The 23,583-nt window shown below is 51.8% G+C and overlaps 1 protein-coding gene across 1 annotated transcript in view; it reads right to left on the bottom strand.

Moving 5' to 3' along the window:
• Positions 1-23,362, bottom strand: part of PRSS56 (serine protease 56) — a gene marked incomplete at its 5' end in the record, with an annotated part of 46,558 nt that extends 23,196 nt beyond the window's left edge. The window contains 9 exons of the mRNA XM_083364922.1: positions 5,508-5,696; positions 7,824-7,983; positions 9,292-9,434; positions 13,087-13,243; positions 13,357-13,465; positions 15,547-15,736; positions 17,917-17,970; positions 21,072-21,233; positions 23,224-23,362. Of these exons, the coding sequence (XP_083221048.1) occupies positions 5,508-5,696; positions 7,824-7,983; positions 9,292-9,434; positions 13,087-13,243; positions 13,357-13,465; positions 15,547-15,736; positions 17,917-17,970; positions 21,072-21,233; positions 23,224-23,362 (1,303 nt within the window). The remainder of the gene's footprint in view (positions 1-5,507; positions 5,697-7,823; positions 7,984-9,291; positions 9,435-13,086; positions 13,244-13,356; positions 13,466-15,546; positions 15,737-17,916; positions 17,971-21,071; positions 21,234-23,223) is intronic.
• Between the last annotated feature and the right edge of the window lie 221 nt (positions 23,363-23,583).

Below are 23,583 nucleotides of genomic sequence, written 5' to 3'. Positions count from 1 at the left end.
GGTGGGGTGGGTCACGTGATCCCCTTTTCTGACCAGCCAAGTCAATGGGGGGGAGGGGGAGGGGAGGGAAGCCAGATTCATTTAACGGCCCTGTGACTTAACAGCGGGAGTGATTCGCTGAACAAGGGTAGCCAGAAAGGTCGTAAAACAGGGAGAAACTCACCTCACAAATGTCACCCTTGGTGACAGAAATTCTGGGCTCGTGGGTCGTAAGTCGAGGACCGCCTGTATTGTGGGCCCCATTTTAGTCGGGATTTGAAGGGGAGGGGAGGGAATTCAAATTCTTCTCCTTCCTTCTTTCCTTCCTTCCTTCCCTTTCTCTCCTACACTCCTTCCTCCTTTCTCTCTCCTTCCTTCTCTTCCATTTTTCCTTCTCTTCTTCGTCTTTCCTCCCTCTCCTTTCTCTTCCTCTTTGAATCCTCTTCCCCATCCTCCCTTCCCTCCCTGTTTTTCTTCTTCCTTTTCTTCCTCTTCCCTCTTCCCTTCTCTCCCTCCCCCTTCGGTCGTTCCCCTCCCCTCCTTTCCCCTTCCCCTTTTCTCTCTCCTTTCTTTGCTCTCCTTCCTTGCGATTCCTCTCCCCTCTCCTGTCTTCCCATCACTCTTTTCTTTCCTTCCTTCTTCTTCTTCCTCCCTCTATCCTCCCTTTCCATCCTTTCTCTCCCATTTCTTCCTTTTCTCATCCTCTTACCCTGCTTTCCTGCCTTCCCTTGCATTTTTTCTTCCTCTCTCTTCCCCTCTTTTTTCCTTCTCCCCCTCCCCTTCCCTCCCTCCCTCTCCCTCCTCCCTCCTTCCCTCCCTTCCTTCCTTCCTTCCTTTACCTCCTTTTCTTCCTCCCTTCCTCTTTTCTTCCTCCCTTCCTCTTTCTTCCCTCCTTCCTCCCTTCCTCTTTTCTTCCTTCCTTCCTTACTCCCTTCCTCCCTCCCTCCCTCCTCCCTTCCTCTTTCCTCCCTCCCTTCCTTCCTCCCTCCCTCCCTCTTTCCTTCCTCCCTTCCTCCCTCTTTCCTTCCTTCCTCCCTCCCTCTTTCTTTCCTTCCTTCCTCCCTTTCCTCCCTCCCTCCCTTCCTTCCTCCCTCCCTCCTCCCCCTCTCTTTCCTCCCTCCCTCCCTCCTCCCTTCCTCTTTCTTTCCTCCCTTCCTCCCTTCCTCCTTCCTTCCCTCCCTCCTCCCTCCTTTCCTTCCTTTCTCCCTCCTTCCCTTCCTTCCCTCCCTCCTCCCTCCCTCCCTTCCTTCCTCCCTCACTTCTTTCCTTTCTCACCATCCCTTCCTCTTCCTTCTTTTCTTGCTCCCTTCCTCCCTCCCTCCTCCCTCCCTCTTTCCTTCCTTCCTTCTTCTTTCCCTCCCTCCCTCCTTCTCTCCCTTCCTCCCTCCCTTCCTTCCTTACTCTCTCCCTCCCTCTTTCCTTCCTTCCTTCCTCCATCCCTCCCTCCCTCCTTCCCTCCCTCCCTCCCTCCCTCCCTCCCTTCCTTCCTTCCTTCCAGATCAAACCAGGGGTGTTTTTTTGCCTCATCTGCTTCTATTATAATCCCATAAAGAAAAATGAAAGCTTCTATTCCTTGCAATCGAAAAAGAGGGATTCTTGCCTTGTTCAGACTAATGCTATTAAAATCAGCCCATTTAAAAAGAGGCTAAATAGCAGAGACGTGCAGCAAAGTAGCCGTCTGCCTGTTGCAGGTGTTTCAGAGAGGCTAGGAAAAAGGAAAAAGTGTAGCATTTATGGGGAAATTAACATTATCTAAAAAAAAAAACCTGATGTGAGAAAGCAGCTAATGTATTTTGTACAGAATCGCTCCATTTTCTACACCCCAAGATGATAAATGTAGGAATAAACGTCGTACAAAACTCATTATTTTCTCATTTTGCCGAATCCCTCATTGTAAATTGCCACCCTGAAAATCATGGTTTCACAGTGTAGGAAAGAGTGTGTGTGTGTGTGTGTGTGTGTGTGTGTGTATTCAAACTGTTTCCTGTAATCCCCCCTTTCCCCAATCACGGAATCGAAGCCAGGCACAACAACCTCAAAACAAGAATCAGGTTTTAATCACATACTTGCACCCATCACCTTTATCTCGCCCCCATGGATGGCCAGTAGCAGATCCTGGGTGGACTAGATGACCTTTAATGTCTCCTCTATGATTCTAGGATTACAGGTAATCCTTGACCTTTTTTGTTATTTTTTTGCATTCAGGTCAGAAGCAGTGAGGCTTCCGGGTCAGACGCACCGAGGCTTCCGGGTCAGAAGCACGGAGGTTTCCGATTCAGAAGCACCGAGGCTTCCGGTTCAGAAGCACGGAGGCTTCCGGGTCAGAAGCACCGAGGCTTCCGGGTCAGAAGCACCGAGGCTTCCGGGTCAGAAGCACCGAGGCTTCCGGGTCAGAAGCACCGAGGCTTCCGGTTCAGAAGCACGGAGGCTTCCGGTTCAGAAGCACCGAGGCTTCCGGGTCAGAAGCACCGAGGCTTCCGGGTCAGAAGCACGGAGGTTTCCGATTCAGAAGCACCGAGGCTTCCGGGTCAGAAGCACCGAGGCTTCCGGGTCAGAAGCACCGAGGCTTCCGGGTCAGAAGCACCGAGGCTTCCGGTTCAGAAGCACCGAGGCTTCCGGTTCAGAAGCACGGAGGTTTCCGGGTCAGAAGCACCGAGGCTTCCGGGTCAGAAGCACCGAGGCTTCCGGGTCAGAAGCACCGAGGCTTCCGGGTCAGAAGCACGGAGGCTTCCGGTTCAGAAGCACCGAGGCTTCCGATTCAGAAGCACCGAGGTTTCCGGGTCAGAAGCACCAAGGCTTCCGGGTCAGAAGCACCAAGGCTTCCGGGTCAGAAGCACGGAGGTTTCCGGGTCAGAAGCACCGAGGCTTCCGGGTCAGAAGCACCGAGGCTTCCGGGTCAGAAGCACAGAGGTTTCCGGGTCAGAAGCACCGAGGCTTCCGGGTCAGAAGCACCGAGGCTTCCGGGTCCGAAGCACCGAGGCTTCCGGTTCAGAAGCACGGAGGTTTCCGGGTCAGAAGCACTGAGGCTTCCGGGTCAGAAGCACAGAGGTTTCCGGGTCCGAAGCACCGAGGCTTCCGGGTCAGAAGCACCGAGGCTTCCGGGTCAGAAGCACGGAGGTTTCCGATTCAGAAGCACCGAGGCTACCGGTTCAGAAGCACGGAGGTTTCCGGGTCAGAAGCACCAAGGCTTCCGGGTCAGAAGCACCGAGGCTTCCGGTTCAGAAGCACCGAGGCTTCCGGGTCAGAAGCACGGAGGTTTCCGGGTCAGAAGCACCGAGGCTTCCGGGTCAGAAGCACAGAAGTTTCCGGGTCCGAAGAACCGAGGCTTCCGGGTCAGAAGCACCGAGGCTTCCGGGTCAGAAGCACGGAGGTTTCCGGTTCAGAAGCACCGAGGCTTCCGGTTCAGAAGCACGGAGGTTTCCGGGTCAGAAGCACCGAGGCTTCCGGTTCAGAAGCACGGAGGTTTCCGGGTCAGAAGCACCGAGGCTTCCGGGTCAGAAGCACCGAGGCTTCCAGGTCAGAAGCACCAAGGCTTCTGGGTCAGAAGCACCGAGGCTTCCGGTTCAGAAGCACGGAGGTTTCCGGGTCAGAAGCACCGAGGCTTCCGGTTCAGAAGCACGGAGATTTCCGGGTCAGAAGCACCGAGGCTTCCGGGTCAGAAGCACCGAGGCTTCCGGGTCAGAAGCACCGAGGCTTCCGGGCCAGAAGCACCGAGGCTTCCGGGTCAGAAGCATGGAGGTTTCCGGGTCAGAAGCACCGAGGCTTCTGGGTCAGAAGCACGGAGGTTTCTGGGTCAGAAGCACCGAGGCTTCCGGGTCAGAAGCACGGAGGTTTCCGGGTCAGAAGCACGGAGGTTTCCGGGTCAGAAGCACCGAGGCTTCCGGGTCAGAAGCACAGAGGTTTCCGGGTCCGAAGAACCGAGGCTTCCGGGTCAGAAGCACCGAGGCTTCCGGGTCAGAAGCACGGAGGTTTCCGGGTCAGAAGCACCGAGGCTTCCGGGTCAGAAGCACCGAGGCTTCCGGGTCAGAAGCACCGAGGCTTCCGGGTCAGAAGCACCGAGGCTTCCGGGTCAGAAGCACCGAGGCTTCCGGGCCAGAAGCACCGAGGCTTCCGGGTCAGAAGCATGGAGGTTTCCGGGTCAGAAGCACCGAGGCTTCTGGGTCAGAAGCACGGAGGTTTCCGGGTCAGAAGCACCGAGGCTTCCGGGTCAGAAGCACCGAGGCTTCCGGGTCAGAAGCACCAAGGCTTCCGGGTCAGAAGCACCAAGGCTTCCAGCTTGAAAGGGTTAGCTGGTGACATCACTGTTGCCCTGGGGTTGCCCAGCTGGGGGCTTCTTTCATGTCCTTGCAGGAGCTAGAGGGAAGGATAAGAGCTCAACCCTGACCCATGTCAACTCTTGGATCTTGAACGCGGACTTACTATAACCTTCTTCCCAGCGTTCTAGCCATTCGAGCCACCATGCTCCTTGGTAATCCTTGACTAAACAACGGACATAAAATGGCGATGACCAGGCTGAGCCCAAAGGAGGGGTCGAATGCGTCATAAGTCACGTGCCCCTGCTCCCTCGCCAGAGATCTCAGTCCAGCCCGCCTTGAATGCCTGTCTTATCTCCCACTCATTTCCCTTGACTGTTAGTTGGCCAGATTCTTGGATTAATGTCAAGCACCGGGGAAATCAGGAGAATTCAGGCAGTTCAAAAGACTATAAAGATGTATGCAAACTTAAACACTCTACAAGAATCTGACCAACTAACAGTCGAGGGAAATGAGCGGGAGATAAGAAAGAAATTCAAGGAGAGCTGGACTTTGATCTCTTGAGGGCGCAGAGACTTGTTTGACCCCTCCCTCAGGCTCAGTCTGGTTATCGCCTACAGGTTGGTCACATGAGTCACTTTACGACCATCATGACCTACGACCGATAAGCAGCCAGTCCTCGACTTACAACCATTTGGCCTCAAAGTTCAGTCAGAACTGAGGAAGCTTTTGGGATGAGAAGCAAAATGTCCTCAAGGAAAAACAAAGAAAGTCCACTTGCCTTTTTTTTTTTTAAAAAAAAGCACCTTTCTACAGGAAGTCCTCCACTTAGTTCCTTTAGCGACTGTTCCAAATTACAACAGCGCTGAAAAAAAGTGACTTACGACCAGTTTTCATGCTCACAACCGTTGCCCCCATCGTCACGCGATCAAAATCTGGACCCTGTGCAACAGGCATGTACTTATGACAGCTGCACTGTCCCTTAGTCACGTAATCACCCTTTGTAACCTTCCCAGCCAGCTTCCCACGAGCAAAATCAATTGGGGGAGGGGAGCCAGACTCGCTTAACGACCGAAGGAATCACTGAATCATGACTGCAGCAGATGAATGAATCACGGCCGCAGTGATTTGCTTAACAACGTGGCAAGCAAGGTGGTAAAATAGAGCAAGACTCACTTAACAACGTTCTGGCTTAGCAACAGAAATTTGGGGCTCAATTGTGGTCGTAAATCGAGGACTACGTGCATAAGCTTCTTCAGGGGCCACGCCACTCACCACATTGCTGTCTCTTCCCTTTGCACTTCTCCTCAGCAGCCTGGGCACAAGCTGATGAGCCGGGCAGCCGGGTGCACGGCTGCGCGTAGAAGGCGCATAAGCGACGGACTTCTGCCAGCTGTTTGTCTCTCGGGATCTGAGCAGCAGCCAGCCACTCTGAACAGCTGGGCTCCCAGCTGGAGGGAGATCCTGAGCGGGAAGAGAGAGGACAGCAGCTGGGGGACAGAAAACTTATATAAAACTTGGAAATTATAAAATGTTAAATTTAAAAATTAATGGGAAACTAAAAATTGGGAAAAACTAATTAGGACATCGATTGCCAACAAAGATGGAATGTCAAAATAACTAGGATCTGTACAAACTAAAAATTATTGATAAACGTCAAGGAAGTTATTTTTTATTTTACTCGACATAATAAGCATTGTACTAGTTTAAATAGTAAAAGGTAAAGGTTCCCCCGCACATGCGTGCTAGTCGTTTCCGACTCTAGAGGCCGGTGCTCATCTCTGTTTCAAAGCCGATGAGCCAGCGCTTGTCCGAGGACACGTCTCCGTGGTCATGTGGCTGGCATGACTAGACGCCAAAGGCGCACTGGAGCGCTGTTACCTTCACACCGTAGTGGTCCCTATTTTTCTACTTGCGTTTTTAGGTGCTTTCGAACTGCTAGGTTGGCAGAAGCTGGGACGCGTAACAGGCACTCACTCTGCTACGCGGCACTCGGGATTCGACCCGCCAAACTGCCGACCTTCTGATCGACAAGCTCAGTGTCCTAACCCACTGAGCCACCGCGTCCCTTTTTTACTAGTTTAAATAGGAGACAATAAATACGAAGGGGTAAAGAGAGGAAATATTTCATGTAATAGCACTAAAGATACTCGTATGTTATTGAATTGTCGATTAACTCGGCCGCCAGGTTGCTTTTTAAATATTTAAATGTAAAACTAGAAAATCAATAAAAGTTTCTTTAAAAAAAAAAAAAACTTCCCCATTGGCTGTTCCTAAACCACAGGGAGGACCCCATACGTTCCATGAGAACATGGCCGCAAGATCTGGTTTATAACAATAGCACTTAGACTTATATATCGCTTTATAGCACCCCCTCTAAGCAGTTTGCAGAGTCAGCATATTGCCCACCCACCCTCAACCATTTGGGTCCTCGTTTTACCGACCTCGGAAGGAAGGCAGGTTGAGTCAGTCTTGAGCCAGTGGGAATTGAACTGCTGGCAGTGGGCAGAATTAGCCTGCCATACTGCATTCTAACCACCGCGCCACCACGGCTCATGGGTCTGGTTAAACTAGGTTTGAGTCTTTGCAAGCTGTATCAGTCCAGGCCAGCGTTTCTCAACCCTGTCAAATTTAAGATGGGTGGACTTCAACTCCCAGAATTCCCCAGCCAGCCCTCTCGAACAAAATGAAGTCCAATGCTGAGAAAAATAAGATTTTTACACTTAGGCAAGAAAAACCAAATGCACAGGTACAGGAGAGGTGGTACCTGAGACTCAATATTAGTAACTGTGAGAGGGATCTCGGAGTCCTCGTGGACGATCCCTTAGATAGGAGCCAGCTGTGTGCTGCAGCGGCCAGAAAAGCCAACACAGTGCAAGGCTGCATTAACAGAGGAATAGAATCGAGATCACGTGAAGGGTTAATATCACTTTACAATGCCTTGGTAAGGCCACACTTGGAATACAGCATCCAGTTTTGGTCACCACGATGTAAAAAAGATGTCGAGACTCTACAAAGAGTGCAGAGAAGAGCAACAAAGATGATCAAGGGGCTGGAGGCTAAAACATATAAGGAACGGTTGCTGGAATTGGGTATGTCCAGTTTAATGAAGAGAAGGACGAGGGGTGATATGATAGCCGTGTTCCAATATCTCAAGGGCTGCCACAAAAAAGAGGGGGGGGGCGGGTCAACCTACTTTTCAAAGCCCCTGAAGGCAGGACAAGAAGCAACGGATGGAAACTAACCAAAGAGAGAAGCAACCTGGAACTAAGGAGGAATTTCCTGACATTGAGAATAATTAATCAGTGGAACGATTAATTGCCTCCAGAAGTTGTAGGTGCTCCAACACTGGAGGTTTTCAAGAAGAGACTGGACAGCCATTTGCCTGGAATGGTAGAGGGTTTCCTGCTTGAGCAGGGGGTTGGACTAGATGACCTCCAAGGTCCCTTCCAACCCTGTTATTCTGGGGAATTCTGGGAGTTGAAGTTCGCTCATCTTAAACTTGCCAAGATTGAGACACACTGATCCAGCCCTTTGGTCTATTCTGCCCCCTGCTGGTGAGGCTGGAGAAAGACAGCCCCTGGCACTCACTCTCCATCTGTTGTCGGATCCAGTCTGCAAAGGCAGTGATGCGAGTGTACACCCCCGGTTTCCCACGCTCCCCGCAGCCAGAGCCCCAGGAGGTGATTCCGTGCAAGACGTAGCGCTCCAGCAAAGGGTCCCAGCACATGAGGGGCCCTCCAGAGTCCCCCTGAAAGGAGAAACAGTTGCAAGTCCAAAGCAGAAGGCGAAGGCAGCTGTGTCCCAAGAATGAATCCCACCCAACCATCTTTTTGGGGTCAGCAGAGTCAATGAAGGTCAGGGATCCAACTACAAATACAGTTGTGCAACACCTCCCCCCCACCAAAGTGACTTTTCGGAGACAAGAGAGAGAAGAGAGAGAGGAGAAAGAGGGGGGGAGAGAAAAAGCGAGAGAGAAGACAGAAGAGAAGAAAGAGAGGAGAAAGAGGAGAGAGGAGAGAGGATAAAGTGGAAAGAGAGAAAAGAGAGAGAGGAGAGGAGAAAGAGGAGAGAGAGAAAAGACAGAAAAGACAGAAGAGGAGAGAAGAGAGAGGAGAGAGAGAGAAAAGAGAGAGAAGACAGAAGGAGAGGAGAGAGAGAGGAGAGAGGAAAGAGAGAGAGAAGACAGAAGAGGAGAGAAGAGAGAGAGGAGAAAGAGGAGAGAGGAGAGAGGAGAAAGAGGAGAGAGAGAGAAAAGAGAGAGAAGAGAGAGAGGAGAGAGGAAAGAGAGAGAAAAGACAGAAGAGGAGAGAAGAGAGAGAGGAGAAAGAGGAGAGAGAGAGAAAAGAGAGAGAAGAGAGAAGAGAAGAGAGAGAGGAGAAAGAGGAGAGAGGAGAGAGGAGAGAGGAGAAAGTGGAAAGAGAGAGATAAAAGAGAGAGAGGAGAAAGAGGAGAAAGAGGAGAGAGAGAAAAGAGAGAGAAGACAGAAGAGGAGAGAAGAGAGAAAGGAGAGAGAAAAGAGAGAGAAGACAGAAGGAGAGGAGAGAGAGAGGAGAGACGAAAGAGAGAGAAGACAGAAGAGGAGAGAAGAGAGAGAGGAGAAAGAGGAGAGAGGAGAAAGAGGAGAGAGAGAAAAGAGAGAAGAGAAGAGAGAGAGAGGAGAGAGAGAGAAAAGAGAGAGAAGACAGAAGAAGAGAAGAGAGAAGAGAAAGAAGAGAGAGGAGAAAGAAGAGAGAGAGAGAGAGAAGAGAGAAAGAAAGAAGTAGAGAAGAGAGAGAGGAGAGAGAGAGAATGTGACCGCCTTCTGCAACCTGACAAGCACAGTTAACAACCCTGTTACTAAATTAGCAACTTCACCGATTCACTTAAAACATGGGGGGGGACTCACTTAACCAATGTTTTGTGTCACAGGAGAAATTTTGGGTTCAATTGGGGTCGTAAGCTGAGGACCACCTGCGCAGCAACTTTCCCACTGCACCCACCAGTCTTCCTTCCCCAGGCAGGGGGGGCGGCCCTCACGTCCCTCGCCTGCACCCCCCCCTCGCTCTGGGACCCTCACCTGACAAGAGTCGATGCCGCCAGAGAGGTACCCAGCGCAGAACATGGCACTGCTCACCAGCTGGCTCCCTAAAGCCCCGCGACACAGGTCTTGTGCCAGGATCGGCACCCGCGCTTCCATCACCACCTCAGCGGGCGGCCCGTCTAGGAGAGAAGCAGATGGAAGCGTGAAGGGCCACACCGCCATTTGGCTGGTTCCCCCCCCCCCACTTGGCAGGTGAGATGCGAAAGGTAACTGGGCCCCAGGTGAGACGCTGCAAGAGGACCATGTCAGCCCTTCCTCCTCCTCCTCCTCCTCCTCCTCCTCCTCCTCCTCCAATCCAGGTCCAGATTTGATGAACAGCCCGAGAAGTTTCAGAACGCTGATAAAAGATCTACAGAGATTCCCACTGATCCAGGTCACAGTTTGTCCGAAAGGTGCCTTTTCATAAGACAATTGGACTTTCCTTGGTTTTCCCTTGAAGGCGTTTCGCTTCTCATCCCAGAAGTTTCTTCAGCTCCGACTGGACGGTGAGGAATGGAATAATTTATATGCCTTGCAGACAACCGGTCATTTGCTTCCTTTTAGAGAGGAGTTGAGGCCACTTGGAGGTTTACCTGTGTCCTCAGGGTCACCTGAGTGGTGCAAATGTGTGTGTGGGGCCTTCTTGGAACCGCTGAAAGGACCGTGTTGTAGACTGAAGATAGATGGTGTCGTATCCCTCCCCCTCTGTTGAGAGAGGGCTGTTCAGTTTGGACATAAATGGCCTCCAAGTGGCCTCAACGACCCTCTAAAGCAGGGGTCTTCAAACTTGGCCCTTTTATGACTTGTGGACTTCAAGTCCCAGAATTCCTCAGCCAGGCACGCTGTCTGAGGAATTCTGAGAGTTGAAGTCCACAAGTCATGAAGGGGCAGGAATTCTGGGAGTTGAAGTCCACAAGTCATGAAGGGGCCATAGTTTCCCCATGCTGGCTGAGGAATTCTGGGAGTTGAAGTTCACAAGTCATGAAGGGGCCAAAGTTTCCTCCATGCTGGCTGAGGAATTCTGGGAATTGAAGTCCACAAGTCATAAAAGGGCCAAGTTTGAAGACCCCTGCTCTAAAGGATGCAAATGACCAGCGGCCTGCAAGGAGTATAAATCCTTCCATTCCGCACCCTCCAGTCAGAGCCGAAGAAGCTTCTTGGATGAGAAGCGAAACGTCTTCAAGGAAAAACAAGAAAGTCCAGTTGCCTCCTGAAAAAGCAACTCTGGGATACAACAGAGTCCTTTCAGCCGTTCCAAGAAGACTCCACGCCCATTTGCACCACTCAGGTGATCCTGAGGTAAACCTCCAGGTGGCCTCAACGACCCTCTAAAAGGATGCAAATGACCAGCTGTCTGCAAGGAGTATAAATCCTCCCACTCCCCACCACCTAGTCCAGGGGTCAGCAACCTGAAACAGTGAAAGAGCCACTCGGAACCGGTTCCCTCACAAAAGGAAAAACTGGGAGCCGCAAAAAATGTGTGTGCAGGTGCGTACATGCGCACATGCGCAGAACAGGGTTTGACTGAAGAGTGGAGCCAAGGCGAGATATGCACCTACCCTGCATATTTGAATTGATTGGTTGAACTTTTTTAGTCCCACTTTTTTTTTTTTTGGACTGCACATGGCAGAGGACTGGGAGCCGCAGGAGACGGCTGAAAGAGCCGCATGCGGCTCTGGAGCTGCGGGTTGCAGACCTGTGACCTAGTCAGAGCTGAAGAAGCTTCTGGGATGAGAAGCGAAACGCCTTCCGAGGAAAAACAAGAACGTCCAGTTGCCTCCTGAAAAAGAAACACTTTGGGGACAACCCTCATAAATATGAATCACTTGCCAAGCGTCCGCATTTTGAACATGTGTCCCCGGGAATGCTGCAATGGTCATAAAGGTGAAAAATGGGCATGCTTCTTTTTCAAGTGCCGCTGTAACTTAAAATGGTCTCTGGTTGTAAGTCAAGGACGACCTGCATGTAAGTAGAATTTAATAGATTTGTGCTTTCCGTCCTGCAAGATTCTGCCAGTGTAACATGGCATAAAAAAGTAGATTTAGCTCACTGAGGTATGCTTCCTGTCTGGTTCACCTAGCAGGGCAGACAGAAAATCTGTTAGGCCAGTGGTCCCCCGATCTTTTGGGCACCAAGGACCGGTTCCATGGAGAGAGTTTTTTTCCCACGGACCAGAGGGAAGCGTGATTTTGCTGGCTGCCTGCATCCCACAGAGGGGGCTTTGCTTGTTTGCGTGGAACAGTTTTTGGCATGCCGTGGACTGGTGCCGGTCCACGGCCCAGGAATTGTGGACCCAAGGGTTAGGTGATCACTGTTCTGTCCCAGCCTATGAGTCCTTGTTAACTCCCAAGGACAAACCCCTCTTTTAACAAGTAGGCTGGAAATGCAGGAAAAAACAAACCCCTTTTATTATTATTTACAGACCTGCAAAATGTCCCGAAAGCAAAGGCAAAGAAAACACAATTCAAACGGAGAATTGTCCAAAGGCAAACAAAACACGATTCAAACAGAATTGTTCACAGGCAAGACAAGCAGAACATGATTCCATGAAACTGGAGTCCTTTGCAAACGGTTGCCTTCAACAACCAGCACCGCCCATACCTTCCCTTTTTATTACGCAGCCCCAAGGCCTGGCTTCTCAATGCCTTCTCCTCCTCCCCTGGAGCCGCCCCATTGCCTCCCTCTGTCCTGCTCTTGTAACCTGCAAGCGTCTAAGATGCCTTCCAGCTGTGAGTCCTCAGCCTGACTCAGCTTCCCAGCACAGCTGGGTCTCAGCCTCAGCACAAGTGGAGGGGCCAGGCTCTTCATCAGATTGTAAGTCCTGGGGCTCATCAGAGCCTTCCTCCGATGGCTCTCCAGGCCCCTCCTCCTCCTCCTCTGATCCCCCAGACTCAGCTGCCGGATCCACTGGCTGGCAAGGAATCACAAAAATCGCTAGGAATTCAAAGTGACTTGATGGCACATATTCAATTAATCAACCGGTCACCTTTTCTGAAGTTTTGGATATTACAGGCAATCCTTGATTTCCAACAGTTCATTTAGCAACCGATCGGAGTTACAGTGACTTACGACCACTTTTCACACTCATGACCACTGCAGCATCCCCATCACCGTGGGGTCAAAATTCAGACACTTGGCAACCGCCTCGCATTTGCGGGATCCCCTTTTGTGGTCTTTGGACAAACAAAGTCAATGGGGGGGAAGCCAGATTCACTTAACAACCACGTTATTAACTTAACAACCGCAGTGATTCACTTCCTCACATGGCCCAAAGGTTGTAAAATGGGGCCAAATTCACTTAACAACTGTCTCACTAAGCAACAGAAACGGGCTCAATTGTGGTCGCTAAGTGGAGGACTACCTGTAATTCCCCGGCCTGGAAGGCTTTAGAGCAAGGGGTCCCCAACCTATAGGCTGCAGCCCACAACCGTGCTGCAGGCTTTGGGCCAGTGGGCTGCGGAAATGGCTGGGCAATGCGCACAAATGTGTGCATGCACTCCCCCACTCGTGCTAGCACCCGTGGCCCCATTGGCGCATGCACACGGGTGCAAACGGGGCCGCTAGCACCGTGCGGCTGTGCACGGCCCATTTACGAATGCGCGAATAAGGCTGCTAGTGCCATGCTAGTGTGCGCGGTCCCGCTTGCGTGCATGCGTGCGAACCAATTTGGAATCTGCTCTCCTTCCCTCTAGTCCGCGAGCCTGGAAAGGCTCTGCTTTAGAGCCTTCATCCAATCTATCTCAAAGGGGAGCCAAGGGTCTTCACCTCTTAGCTGCCCAGCCCCAAAGCTACCTTCATAGAGCGAGCCCCAGCCGACAATGTAGCAGAGTTCCTGGCTTGTCTCCGCAGCCTGGTTCGGGAGGCAGACGGGAGTCACCCAAGCCGAGGGGCGCACAGGATTGGTCAGTTCCAACAAAGCCACGTCCCCATGGAAGGTCTTTGGGTCGAACTACAGAAAGAGAAACGGGCCGTTGCAGTGAGGGGGAAGAGCATCAAGCAGCAATAGGGATTAGGGTTGGGGGTCTTCTGCAAACGATGGGTAGGAGCAGACCCCAGACTTACCTTGGGGTGCGTCAGGATGCGGCTGACGGGCACCACCTGTTCACCTTCATCCCGCTTGGTTAGATCATAGTCACCCAGGACCACCGACCAGGCCAGCTCGTTTCGGCTTCTACCAGCAGAAGAAAAACCAAATGTGGTCGTTAAGTAGGTGTTAAGGTATTGATTTAACAGCTAACCAGCTTATGCAATGTAAGATATAAGATGTAATGATAGGAATGACTCAGCAGGGTCGGAGTCTCTTTAAGAGCCTTTGTACAAAGAGAAGGCTCTGCTGATGTGTTCTTTCTTCTTCCGTTTCCTGCTGTAACTGCTGTGTGTTGGATCCTGCTATATTAACACGTGGATGTATATTGTTCCTGGTGTATGATATTGTGGATAATGTAAGATAAAGCACCATATAATATAGACCACTGTTTACTGTGTTTACTCCTGGGTTATCTCAGCGCAATAAGACTGTGCGTGCTGTGACAGATTAACAGAGGTACTTACGACCACAATTGAGCCCCAATTTTTTGCTACTAAGCCAGACAATTGCTAAGTGGATTTTGCCCCATTTTACAACCTTTCTTAACAGTCATTAAGTGAATTGCTGCCGTTGTTAAAGTCAGTGATATGGTTGTTAAATGAATCTGGCTTTGTCAGAAGGTCACAAAAGCACATGACCCCGGGAGTCTGCAGTCGTCATAGATATGAACCAGTTGCCAAACATCGGAATTTCGATCACGTGGCAACGGGGATGCTGCAACAGTCATGAAGTGTGAAAAATGTCACTTTTTTCAGCGCTGTTTGTAACGTTGAACGGTCATTAAATGAAACGCTGGACTACTGGTATTTCTCCCCATATAGAATGGCCTGAGCTTAGGATTGCTGATAGATGACCCATCCCCAAATTCCACTAGGTCTGGCCTTGTTTACTCTTTGGATGGGCACCACTAGGAAAAGCCTGGGGTGCAGGGAGAGGATCAGGTAGAATTGGGGTCAGAGTTAACCGAGTCATTAGCCTAGAGTCGTTACGTTCCCATAAAACAGGGCTGTCCAAACTTGGCAACTTCTGGACTTGTGGACTTCAACTCCCCGAAATCCCCAGGAATTAAAGCCAGGTGGGCTTTGGTTAAACAGAGTTGGAAGGGACTTTAGAAGTAGAAGTAGAAGTAGAAGTAGAATAGAATAGAATAGAATAGAATAGAATAGAATAGAATAGAATAGAATAGAATAGAATAGAATAGAATAGAATAGAATAGAATAGAAATAGAGAAAAGGAATAGAATAGAATAGAATAGAATAGAATAGAATAGAATAGAATAGAATAGAATAGAATAGAATAGAATAGAATAGAATAGAATAGAATAGAATAGATATTGGAATATAGAATAGAATTAGAATAGAATAGAATTAGAATAGAATAGAATAGAATAGAATAGAATAGAATAGAATAGAATAGAATAGAATAGAATAACAGAGTTGGAAGGGACCTTGGAGGTCATCTAGTCCAACCCCCTGCTAAGGCAGGAAACCTTATACCATTTCAGACAAATGGCTGTCCAGTCTCTTCTTAAAAACTTCCAGTGTTGGAGCATTCACCGCTTCTGGAGGCAGGTTGTTCCACTGGTTAATTGTTCTAACTGTCAGGAAGTTTCTCCTTAGTTCTAGGTTGCTTCTCTCCTTGATTGGTTTCCATCCATTGCTTCTTGTCCTGCCTTCGGGCGCTTTGGAGAATAGCTTGACTCCCTCTTCTTTGGGGCAGCCCCTGAGATATTGGAACACTGCTATCATGTCCCCCCTCGTCCTTCTCTTCGTTAAACTAGACCTACCCAATTCCAGCAACCGTTCCTTATATGTTTCAGCCTCCAGTCCCCTGATCATCTTTGTTGCTCTTCTCTGGCCTCTTTCCAGAGTCTCAACATCTTTTTCTTTAATCATGGCAACCAAAACTGGCCTTACCAAGGCATTCATAAAACCACACGAGGGAAAGGAGGAAAGAAGCAGAGAACGGAAGAAGGAGTAGAGGCAAGCGACAGAAGGAGCCAGCCTGTCACCTGAAGCAATGAGTTCTTCGCTGGAGGTCTTCAAAGAAAAAGTCGGTGGGTCCTCTATCAGGCAGACTTTTGTGGGCCCACCCTAAGCAGGGGGTTGGACTGGATGACCTCCCTGATCTCTCCCATAGAGACGGGACCCCTAATTAGGCCTTACCCAGTGAAGCAGTGGGCGGCTGTGACAATCCACGCGTTCCCCAGCAGCACCCCACTGCACATCAGCTCTCCGTTCAGCATCACCGACACCAGCCACGGCCAGGCACCCGGCTTTGCACGGCTGCCCCCCACAATCTTCCCCTTGGCCAGCGTCACATTAGGGGCAGGGACCACACGGTGCCCGCAGGATTCTGCAAACAGAGGCGAGGAAAGGGTTAGATGCCAGTAACCGGTTGAAGGATGTCAGAATCAACTCTCTAGTCCCCAAGCTGCACGTTCACACAACCCGTCGGACTGGGTGTCAGAATCCACCCAGGTTCCGGCCTTGCAGACTACAACCAGTAACTAAGAGGGTTGAGTGAAGATTAGAGCGGTCTTTCCTAAGCTTAGCCATTTTCAGATGTGTGGACTTCAATTCCCAGAATGCCCCAGCCAGCTGTCATTGTTTGCAGCATTGACATCGGAACCCATGACACCAGCATTGCTGGCTGGGGCATTCTGGGAGTTGCAGTCCACACAACTTAAAATTAAGTGAATCTGTTACCCAGCAAGGCTTAGGTAACAGAGGCTACGAAGACAGGCAAATAGTAGGCAGCTTTCCATATACAGGCAGTCCTGGAGTTATGACCACAATGTGGCTCCAAATTTCCGTTGCAAAGTGAGACAGTTTGTTGGGTGCATTTTGCCCCATTTGACAACCTTCCTAGCCATAATCTTGACACTGTCTGGGCACAAGTCTCCTTCTGCTCCCTTCTGTCAAGCTTAATCCCAATTAAGAGGGTGACTGGACTGTCCCGTAAGGTCAGCGTTCAGCTTGGCGGCCTTTTCAGACCCAACGCTGACCTTGCTCCTAAAACAAAAAACAGCGGGGAAACGAAACTGGCTGTTTCTCCAGATCCCCGCTGCGGGTCCGACGCTGCGAAAGAGAATGGTTGCGATCACTCCACACATGCACAGAAGCAGAGGAACGAAGCGGGAATCTCCCTGTTACAGAGTCCTCGACTTACGACGGTTGACTTGGGGACCGTTCAAAGTTACGACAGGGCTGAAAAAAGGGAACAGGGTGTTTTTTTGTTCCCCGCAGCCGTGAACTTTTGCAGCATCCCCCATTAGTCACCTGACCAAAATTTGAACGCTCGGCCATTGATTCCTATTTACGACAGCGGCCCTATTTACGACAGCGGCCCTGGGATCAAAATTCAGAAGGCGGGCAACTGGTTCCTACTTGCGACCGTTGCAGCATCGCAGGGTCACATGATCCACTTTTGCGGCGTTCTCACGGGAAGCCGGATTTGCTTAACAATCAAGTTACTAAATCAGCAGTCCTCAACCTTTTTGGACACCAGGGACCGGTAACATGGAGAGGGGTTTTTCTGCAAACTGGAGGGTGCCTGGTTTTGTGTGCTGCCTGCATCCTGCCGATGGGGCTTTGCTTGCTCGTGCGGACCGATTGCTGGCATCCCGTGGCCCAGTATTGGTCCACGGACCAGGTGTTGGGGACCCCTGGACTGAATGATCAACTGCAGTGTGTCCCTTGGGAACGGTGGCAAGGAAGATCGTGAAACGGGGTAAAAAAAAATCGCTTAACGAATGTCTCACTTGACAGCAGAAATCTGGAGCTCAATTGTGGTCGTAAGCCGAGAACTACCTGTACTCTGAGGACAGGTGACTGAAATGGTATAGGGCAAGGGTGGGGAACCTTGGCTCTTTTATGACTGGTGGACTTCAACTCCCAGAATTCCTGAGCCAGCATGGCTGAGCTTGGAAACCTCTCCCTTTCCCCTCAGCATGGCTGGCTCAGGAATTCTGGGAGTTGAAGTCCACAAGTCATGAAGGGGCCTAGGCCAGGGGTAGGCAACCTTGGCTCTATTATGACCGGTGGACTTCAACTCCCAGAATTCCTGAGCCAGCATGGCTGAGCTTGGAAACCTCTCCCTTTCCCCTCAGCATGGCTGGCTCAGGAATTCTGGGAGTTGAAGTCCACGAGTCATGAAGGGGCCTAGGCCAGGGGTAGGCAACCTTGGCTCTTTTATGACTGGTGGACTTCAACTCCCAAAATTCCTGAGCCAGCATAGGAGAACTATGGCCCCTTCATGACTTGCGGACCTCAACTCCCAGAATTCCTGAGCCAGCATGGCTCAGCTTGGAAACCTCTCCCTTTCCCCTCAGCATGGCTGGCTCGGGAATTCTGGGAGTTGAAGTCCACGAGTCATCAAAGAGGCAAGGTTCCCCACCCCTGGTATAGGGTTTCCTGCCTGAGCAGGGGGTTGGACTAGATGACCTCCAAGGTCCCTTCCAACTTTTATTGTTGTTGTTGTTAGTATTAGTATTAGTATTATCCCTGCCAATCGGCTCAAGGTTGCACCCTAACCTGGAAGAGGCTGATCAGCCACAACATTCGGAGCGCCCTCCTCGTTTTCCAGGTCTGCAAAAGAATAAGAAAATGACAGTTAAAATCAACAAAGTCCCAGCCAGCTTTTAATTCTGGGACAAGAATGCACAATCAGCCATTTTTGTGTACAGGTACCGTTCCTTTAGCGACCAAAGTCACAACGGGACTGAAAAATGTGACTTATGACTGTTTTTCATACTTAGGACTGTTGCAGCATTTCCCACCCACCCACCCCCGCCCGTGGTCACGGGATCGAAATTCAGACACTTGGCAACCGACTCACATTTACGACGGTTGCCGTGTCCGGGGTCACGTGATCCACTTCTGCGACCTTCTAGCAAGAAAAGTTAATGGGGGAAACCCGATTCACTTAACAACCGTGTGACTGACTTAGCAACTGCAGTGATTCACTTAACGACGGTGTCAAGGAAGGTCGTAAAATGGGGTGAAATTCACTTAACAACTGTCTCGCTTAGCAACAGAACGTTTGGGCTCTGTTGTGGTCGTAAGTCGAGGACTCACTGTGTATCGTCCAAATTCAAGATTTTGCATGGCTCTTTGATCATGAATGGCACATGAAAAATGAACTAGAATTCTTTTTTTTTCTTTTTTCATATGTGTGTGTGTGTGTGTGTATACTGTATATATGTATATATGTATGTATGTATATATGTGTATATGTAGTGAATATGTTTGTGTGTGTGTGTGTGTATGTATGTGTGTATATATATATATATATATAAAAGGTAAAGGTTCCCCCGCACATGCGTGCTAGTCGTTTCCGACTCTAGGGGCCGGTGCTCATCTCCATTTCAAAGCCAAAGAGCCGGCGCTTGTCCGAGGACGTCTCTGTGGTCATGTGGCCGGCATGACTAGACGCCAAAGGTGCACGGAACGCTGTTACCTTCCCACTGTAGTGGTCCCTATTTTTCTACTTGCATTTTTACGTGCTTTCGAACTGCTAGGTTGGCAGAAGCTGGGACGAGTAACAGGCGCTCACTCTGCTACGCGGCACTCGGGATTGGACCCGCCAAACTGCCGACCTTCTGATCGACAAGCTCAGCGTCCTAACCCACTGAGCCACCGCGTCCCTTGGATTTGTAGTTGATCTTAAAACCTTTATATATATATATATATATATATATATATATATATATATATATATATATATATATATATATATATACACATACATACACACACACACACATTTATATACATTCACACGTTTAACAATGATTAATAGTAATTCATTTCTATAATTCCATAGTTAACATGCCAGATAGTAACAGACTTCCTTGATCCTCTTTTCTTTCAGTAAAATTCTAATTTTGTATGTGCCGATAGTATCAAGAACTGTATTTGCTTAATGTTGGCAGAATTCTTTTTTTTTTTAAAGAGGGTTTTAGGGGATTTCTGAGGGCTGAAAGAGCCTCTATTTATCAGACAAATGCACAAACTAGCCACTCCACATGTCCCACCCATTTTCTCTCTGCCTGGCCTTTGGGGACCCCCGTGTGTGTCGGGGGAGGGGGGGCTCAGTCCACCAACGGGGAATCCCGCAGAAGACCTAAGGGTGTCATAGGTGTGACATCCCCCCCTCCCAGTTGAATGGGAACAATTTGTATCACCCGTGTCATGTCACAAGGGACTTGCCGCTGCCCATCCTAGGGATGTTTACGTGACCCGGCTGTACTTTGATCAGTGGGGAGTCCACGCTGCTGGCCGACTCAAGGGGGGGAGGAGGATCTTGCACCGGCCCCCTCCAACAACCAGAGGGATCAGGAAACAGCGCAAAGAAAGAGGTCGCACCCACAAAAAGATCTCTAGCACCAGATCCTACCTGCTCAGTGTGCAAATCTCAGCAGGAAGACCGGGGCGGTGTGGGCAAGGATGTGAGGTTTTAGAGCGGGGTGGTGGGGTGGTGGGGTGGGGGGCTGCTACGCTTGGGGCAGCCTGCCATGGAAAAGCCGGAGGAGCTGGCCCCCCTCCCTTTGAGCTTTCGGAAAAGGCGCAGAATTGGAACTGGGACACAAAGTCTTGGGCTACAATGGCATCATCAGAAGGCCAAGCACCCCTGTGCCTGCTGTGAGCCGGACGGGGACCGGATTGGCCCCCCAAGAGATAGCGGCCCCCTTTCATTGTGCTCTGCCAGCAGGCTTTGTGAAGGGAGGGAGGAATGAGAGGAAAAAAAGGGACGGAGAGAGGAAGGGAAGCGAAGGGAAGGGAAGGGAAGGGAAGGGAAGGGAAGGGAAGGGAAGGGAAGGGGGGAGGAAGGAAGGAGGGAGGGAAATGAGAGGAAAGAAGGGAGGGAGGGAGAAAGGAAAGGAAGGGAAGGGAAGGAGGTAGGAAAGGAGGAGAGGCCGGGAGGGAGGGAGGAAATGAAAGAAGAGAGGGAGAGAGGAAGGAAGGAAGGAAGGAAGGAAGGAAGGAAGGAAGGAAGGAAGGAAGGAAGGAAGGAAAATAAGAGGAAAGAAAGAAGGGAGGGAGGGAGGGAGGGAGAGAAAGGAGGGGAGGGAGGAAAGAAGGAAGGGAGGGAGGGAAATTACAAGAAAGAAATGAAGGAGGGAGGGAGGAAGGAAGGAAGGAAGGAAGGAAGGAAGGAAGGAAGGAAGGAAGGAAGGAAGGAAGGAAAATAAGAGGAAAGAAAGAAGGGAGGGAGGGAGGGAGAGAAAGGAGGGGAGGGAGGAAAGAAGGAAGGGAGGGAGGGAAATTACAAGAAAGAAATGAAGGAGGGAGGGAGGAAGGAAGGAAGGAAGGAAGGAAGGAAGGAAGGAAGGAAGGAAGGAAGGAAAATAAGAGGAAAGAAAGAAGGGAGGGAGGGAGGGAGGGAGGGAGAGAAAGGAGGGGAGGGAGGAAAGAAGGAAGGGAGGGAGGGAAATTACAAGAAAGAAATGAAGGAGGGAGGGAGGAAGGAAGGAAGGAAGGAGTCAGAGAAGGAGGGAGGAAGGGAAAGAGGAAGGAAGGAAGGAAGGAAGGAAGGAAGGAAGGAAGGAAAGAAGGAAGGAAGGAAGGAAGGAAGGAAGGAAGGAAGGAAGGAAGGAAGGAAGGAAAGAAGAAAGGAAGGAAGGAAGGAAGGAAGGAAGGAAGGAAGGAAGGAAGGAAGGGAGGAAGGAAGGAAGGAGTCAGCTTACGGGTGCAAGGCCTGCTCCGGTCCCTGCAGTCGCCCGAGAGGCAGGATCCGCACCGCTTGCACTCCTGCAGACGCCGGCCGTGTTCTGACAGCGCCTCCTCCAGGGAAAGCAGGGCGGCCTTCATGGCGGCTTCAAGCACCAGGGTGCCCCGGCTGGAGAGGGCTGGGGGACGAGAGGGCAAAGCAACAACGCCTGCTGTGCAACCGGCTTCCCTGCCCATCAGCTCAAAGCGGGGAATCTCCAAACGGGGCTACTTTAAGACTTGTGGACTTCGACTCCCAGAATTCCCTGGCCAGGACTGATCTCGCCTCAAGAACAGCTGGGGGGGACGCTGGTCCCGAAGCTGCTCAAAAGGGCAGCTTGGATTGCCCTCAGTGAGGACTAGAAGTCTGCAGGCTGCTCTTACCTCAGAAGGCATTGTAGCGGGTCAAGGGGAAAAGTCCCTTGCTGAGGTGGGAGCTGCATGGATGTACATCAATGAGGACTACAATGCTGCCCGCTGCTCTTACTTTGCAAGATGCTGGCAGGCAGGGGGAACTCATTGGTGGTGGTGCTGGTGGAAACCATACAGATCGGCCTCAGTGAGGGCTAGAAGGCTGCCAGCCGCTCTTACCTTGCAAGATGCTGGCAGGCGGGGAGGGGGGAGTTCCGGGGGGGGAGGGAGAGACAAGGCTGCTCTTATCTCGCAAGACAGTGATGGGCAGGGAGGGAAGAGCCCCCTGGGGGGAGATCTGCATGAGGACTAGAAGGTTGCTGCCCTCTCATACCTTGCTAGAGGCTAGAGGGCAGGGTGAAGAGCTCCTTGCCAGGGAGGGAACCTCAATGAGGACTATAAGGCTACAGGCTGCTCTTACCTCGCAAGGTGGGGGAAGACTCCTTGCTGGGGAGGGAGCCTTGCGGATCAGCCTCCCTGAGGACTAGAAGGCTGCCAAGCCACATGGATCGATCTCCATGAGGACTAGAAGGCTGCTGGCTGCTCTTACCTCCCAAGACAGGGGGAAGACTCCTTGCCGGGGAGCGAGCCTTGCGGATCGGTCTCAATGAGGACTAGAAGGCTATGGGCTGCTCTTACCTTGCAAGACGGGGAAGACTCCTTGCCGGGGAGGGAGCCTTTCAGGTAGGCCTCACTGAGGACTAGAAGGCTGCCAGCCACTCTTACCTCACAAGATAGGGGGAAGACTCCTTGCTGGGGAGGGAGCCTTGCGGGTCGGCCTCCGTGAGGACTAGAAGGCTGCTGACCGCTCTTACGTCCCAAGACAGGGGGAAGACTCCTTACCGGGGAGAGAGCCTTGCAGGTCGGCCTCCCTGAGGACTAGAAGGCCGCCTGCCGCTCTTCCCTCCCTCCCAAGACAGGGGGAAAGCCTCCTTAGCAGGGAGAGAGCCTGGCGGCTCGGCCTCCCTGAGGACTAGAAGGCTGCTGGCCGCTCTTCCCTTCCTCCCAAGACAGGGGGAAACCCTTCTTACCAGGGAGAGAGCCTTGCGGGTCGACCTCCCTGAGGACTAGAAGGCTGCCGGCCGCTCTTCCCTCCCTCCCAAAACAGGGGGGAAGCCTCCTTAGCGGGGAGGGCGCCTTGCGGCTCGGCCTCCCTGAGGACTAGAAGGCCGCCGGCCGCTCTTACCTCCCAAGAAAGGGGGAAAGCCTCCTTAGCGGGGAGAGAGCCTTGCAGGTCGGCCTCCCTGAGGACTAGAAGGCTGCCAGCCACTCTTACCTCATAAGATAGGGGGAAGACTCCTTAGCGGGGAGGGAGTCTTGCGGGTCGGCCTCCCTGAGGACTAGAAGGCTGCCGGCCGCTCTTACCTCCCAAGACAGGGGGGAAGCCTCCTTAGCGGGGAGGGAGCCTTGTGGGTCGGCCTCCCTGAGGACTAGAAGGCTGCCGGCCGCTCTTCCCTCCCTCCCAAGACAGGGGGAAAGCCTCCTTAGCGGGGAGGGCGCCTTGCGGGTCGGCCTCAGTGAGGACTAGAAGGCCGCTGGCCGCTCTTACCTCCCAAGACAGGGGGAAGACTCCTTACCGGGGAGAGAGCCTTGCAGGTCGGCCTCCCTGAGGACTAGAAGGCTGCCAGCCACTCTTACCTCATAAGATAGGGGGAAGACTCCTTGCCGGGGAGGGCGCCTGGCGGCTCGGCCTCCCTGAGGACTAGAAGGCTGCCTTACCTCGCAAGACGCCGGCGGGCAGGGGAAAGAGCTGCTGGCCGGGGGCAGCCGCGGGGGCCGGATCCGCCGGGCGGGTCAGCCCCAGCAGCAGCATCAGCACCAGCGGCTCCATGGGCGGCGTGGGGAGGAGGAAGAGCATCGCTCGGGCTTCCTCGCGCGGGGCGATCGGAGCCTCGGAGCGGCTGGAGATATATATCGGCCCGCGGGGGCCACCTCTTCCCGGGGCCGGGCTCGGAGGGGCCGGGGGTCGGGCCGCGCTTCGTTAGGCTGCTCTGGAAGGGAGCCGGGCGCTGCTGCCCTCCGCTGAATGGGACCTTTGTTCTCGGGTCCCCCCCCCCCCGAGGCTGCGGACCCATCAAA

The sequence above is a fragment of the Vipera ursinii genome, assembly GCF_947247035.1.
Source record: "Vipera ursinii genome assembly, chromosome: 5".
NCBI lineage: Eukaryota > Metazoa > Chordata > Lepidosauria > Squamata > Viperidae > Vipera > Vipera ursinii.
The sequence above is the reverse complement of the archived record's forward strand: the minus strand, read 5'-3'. Positions and strand labels throughout refer to the sequence as shown.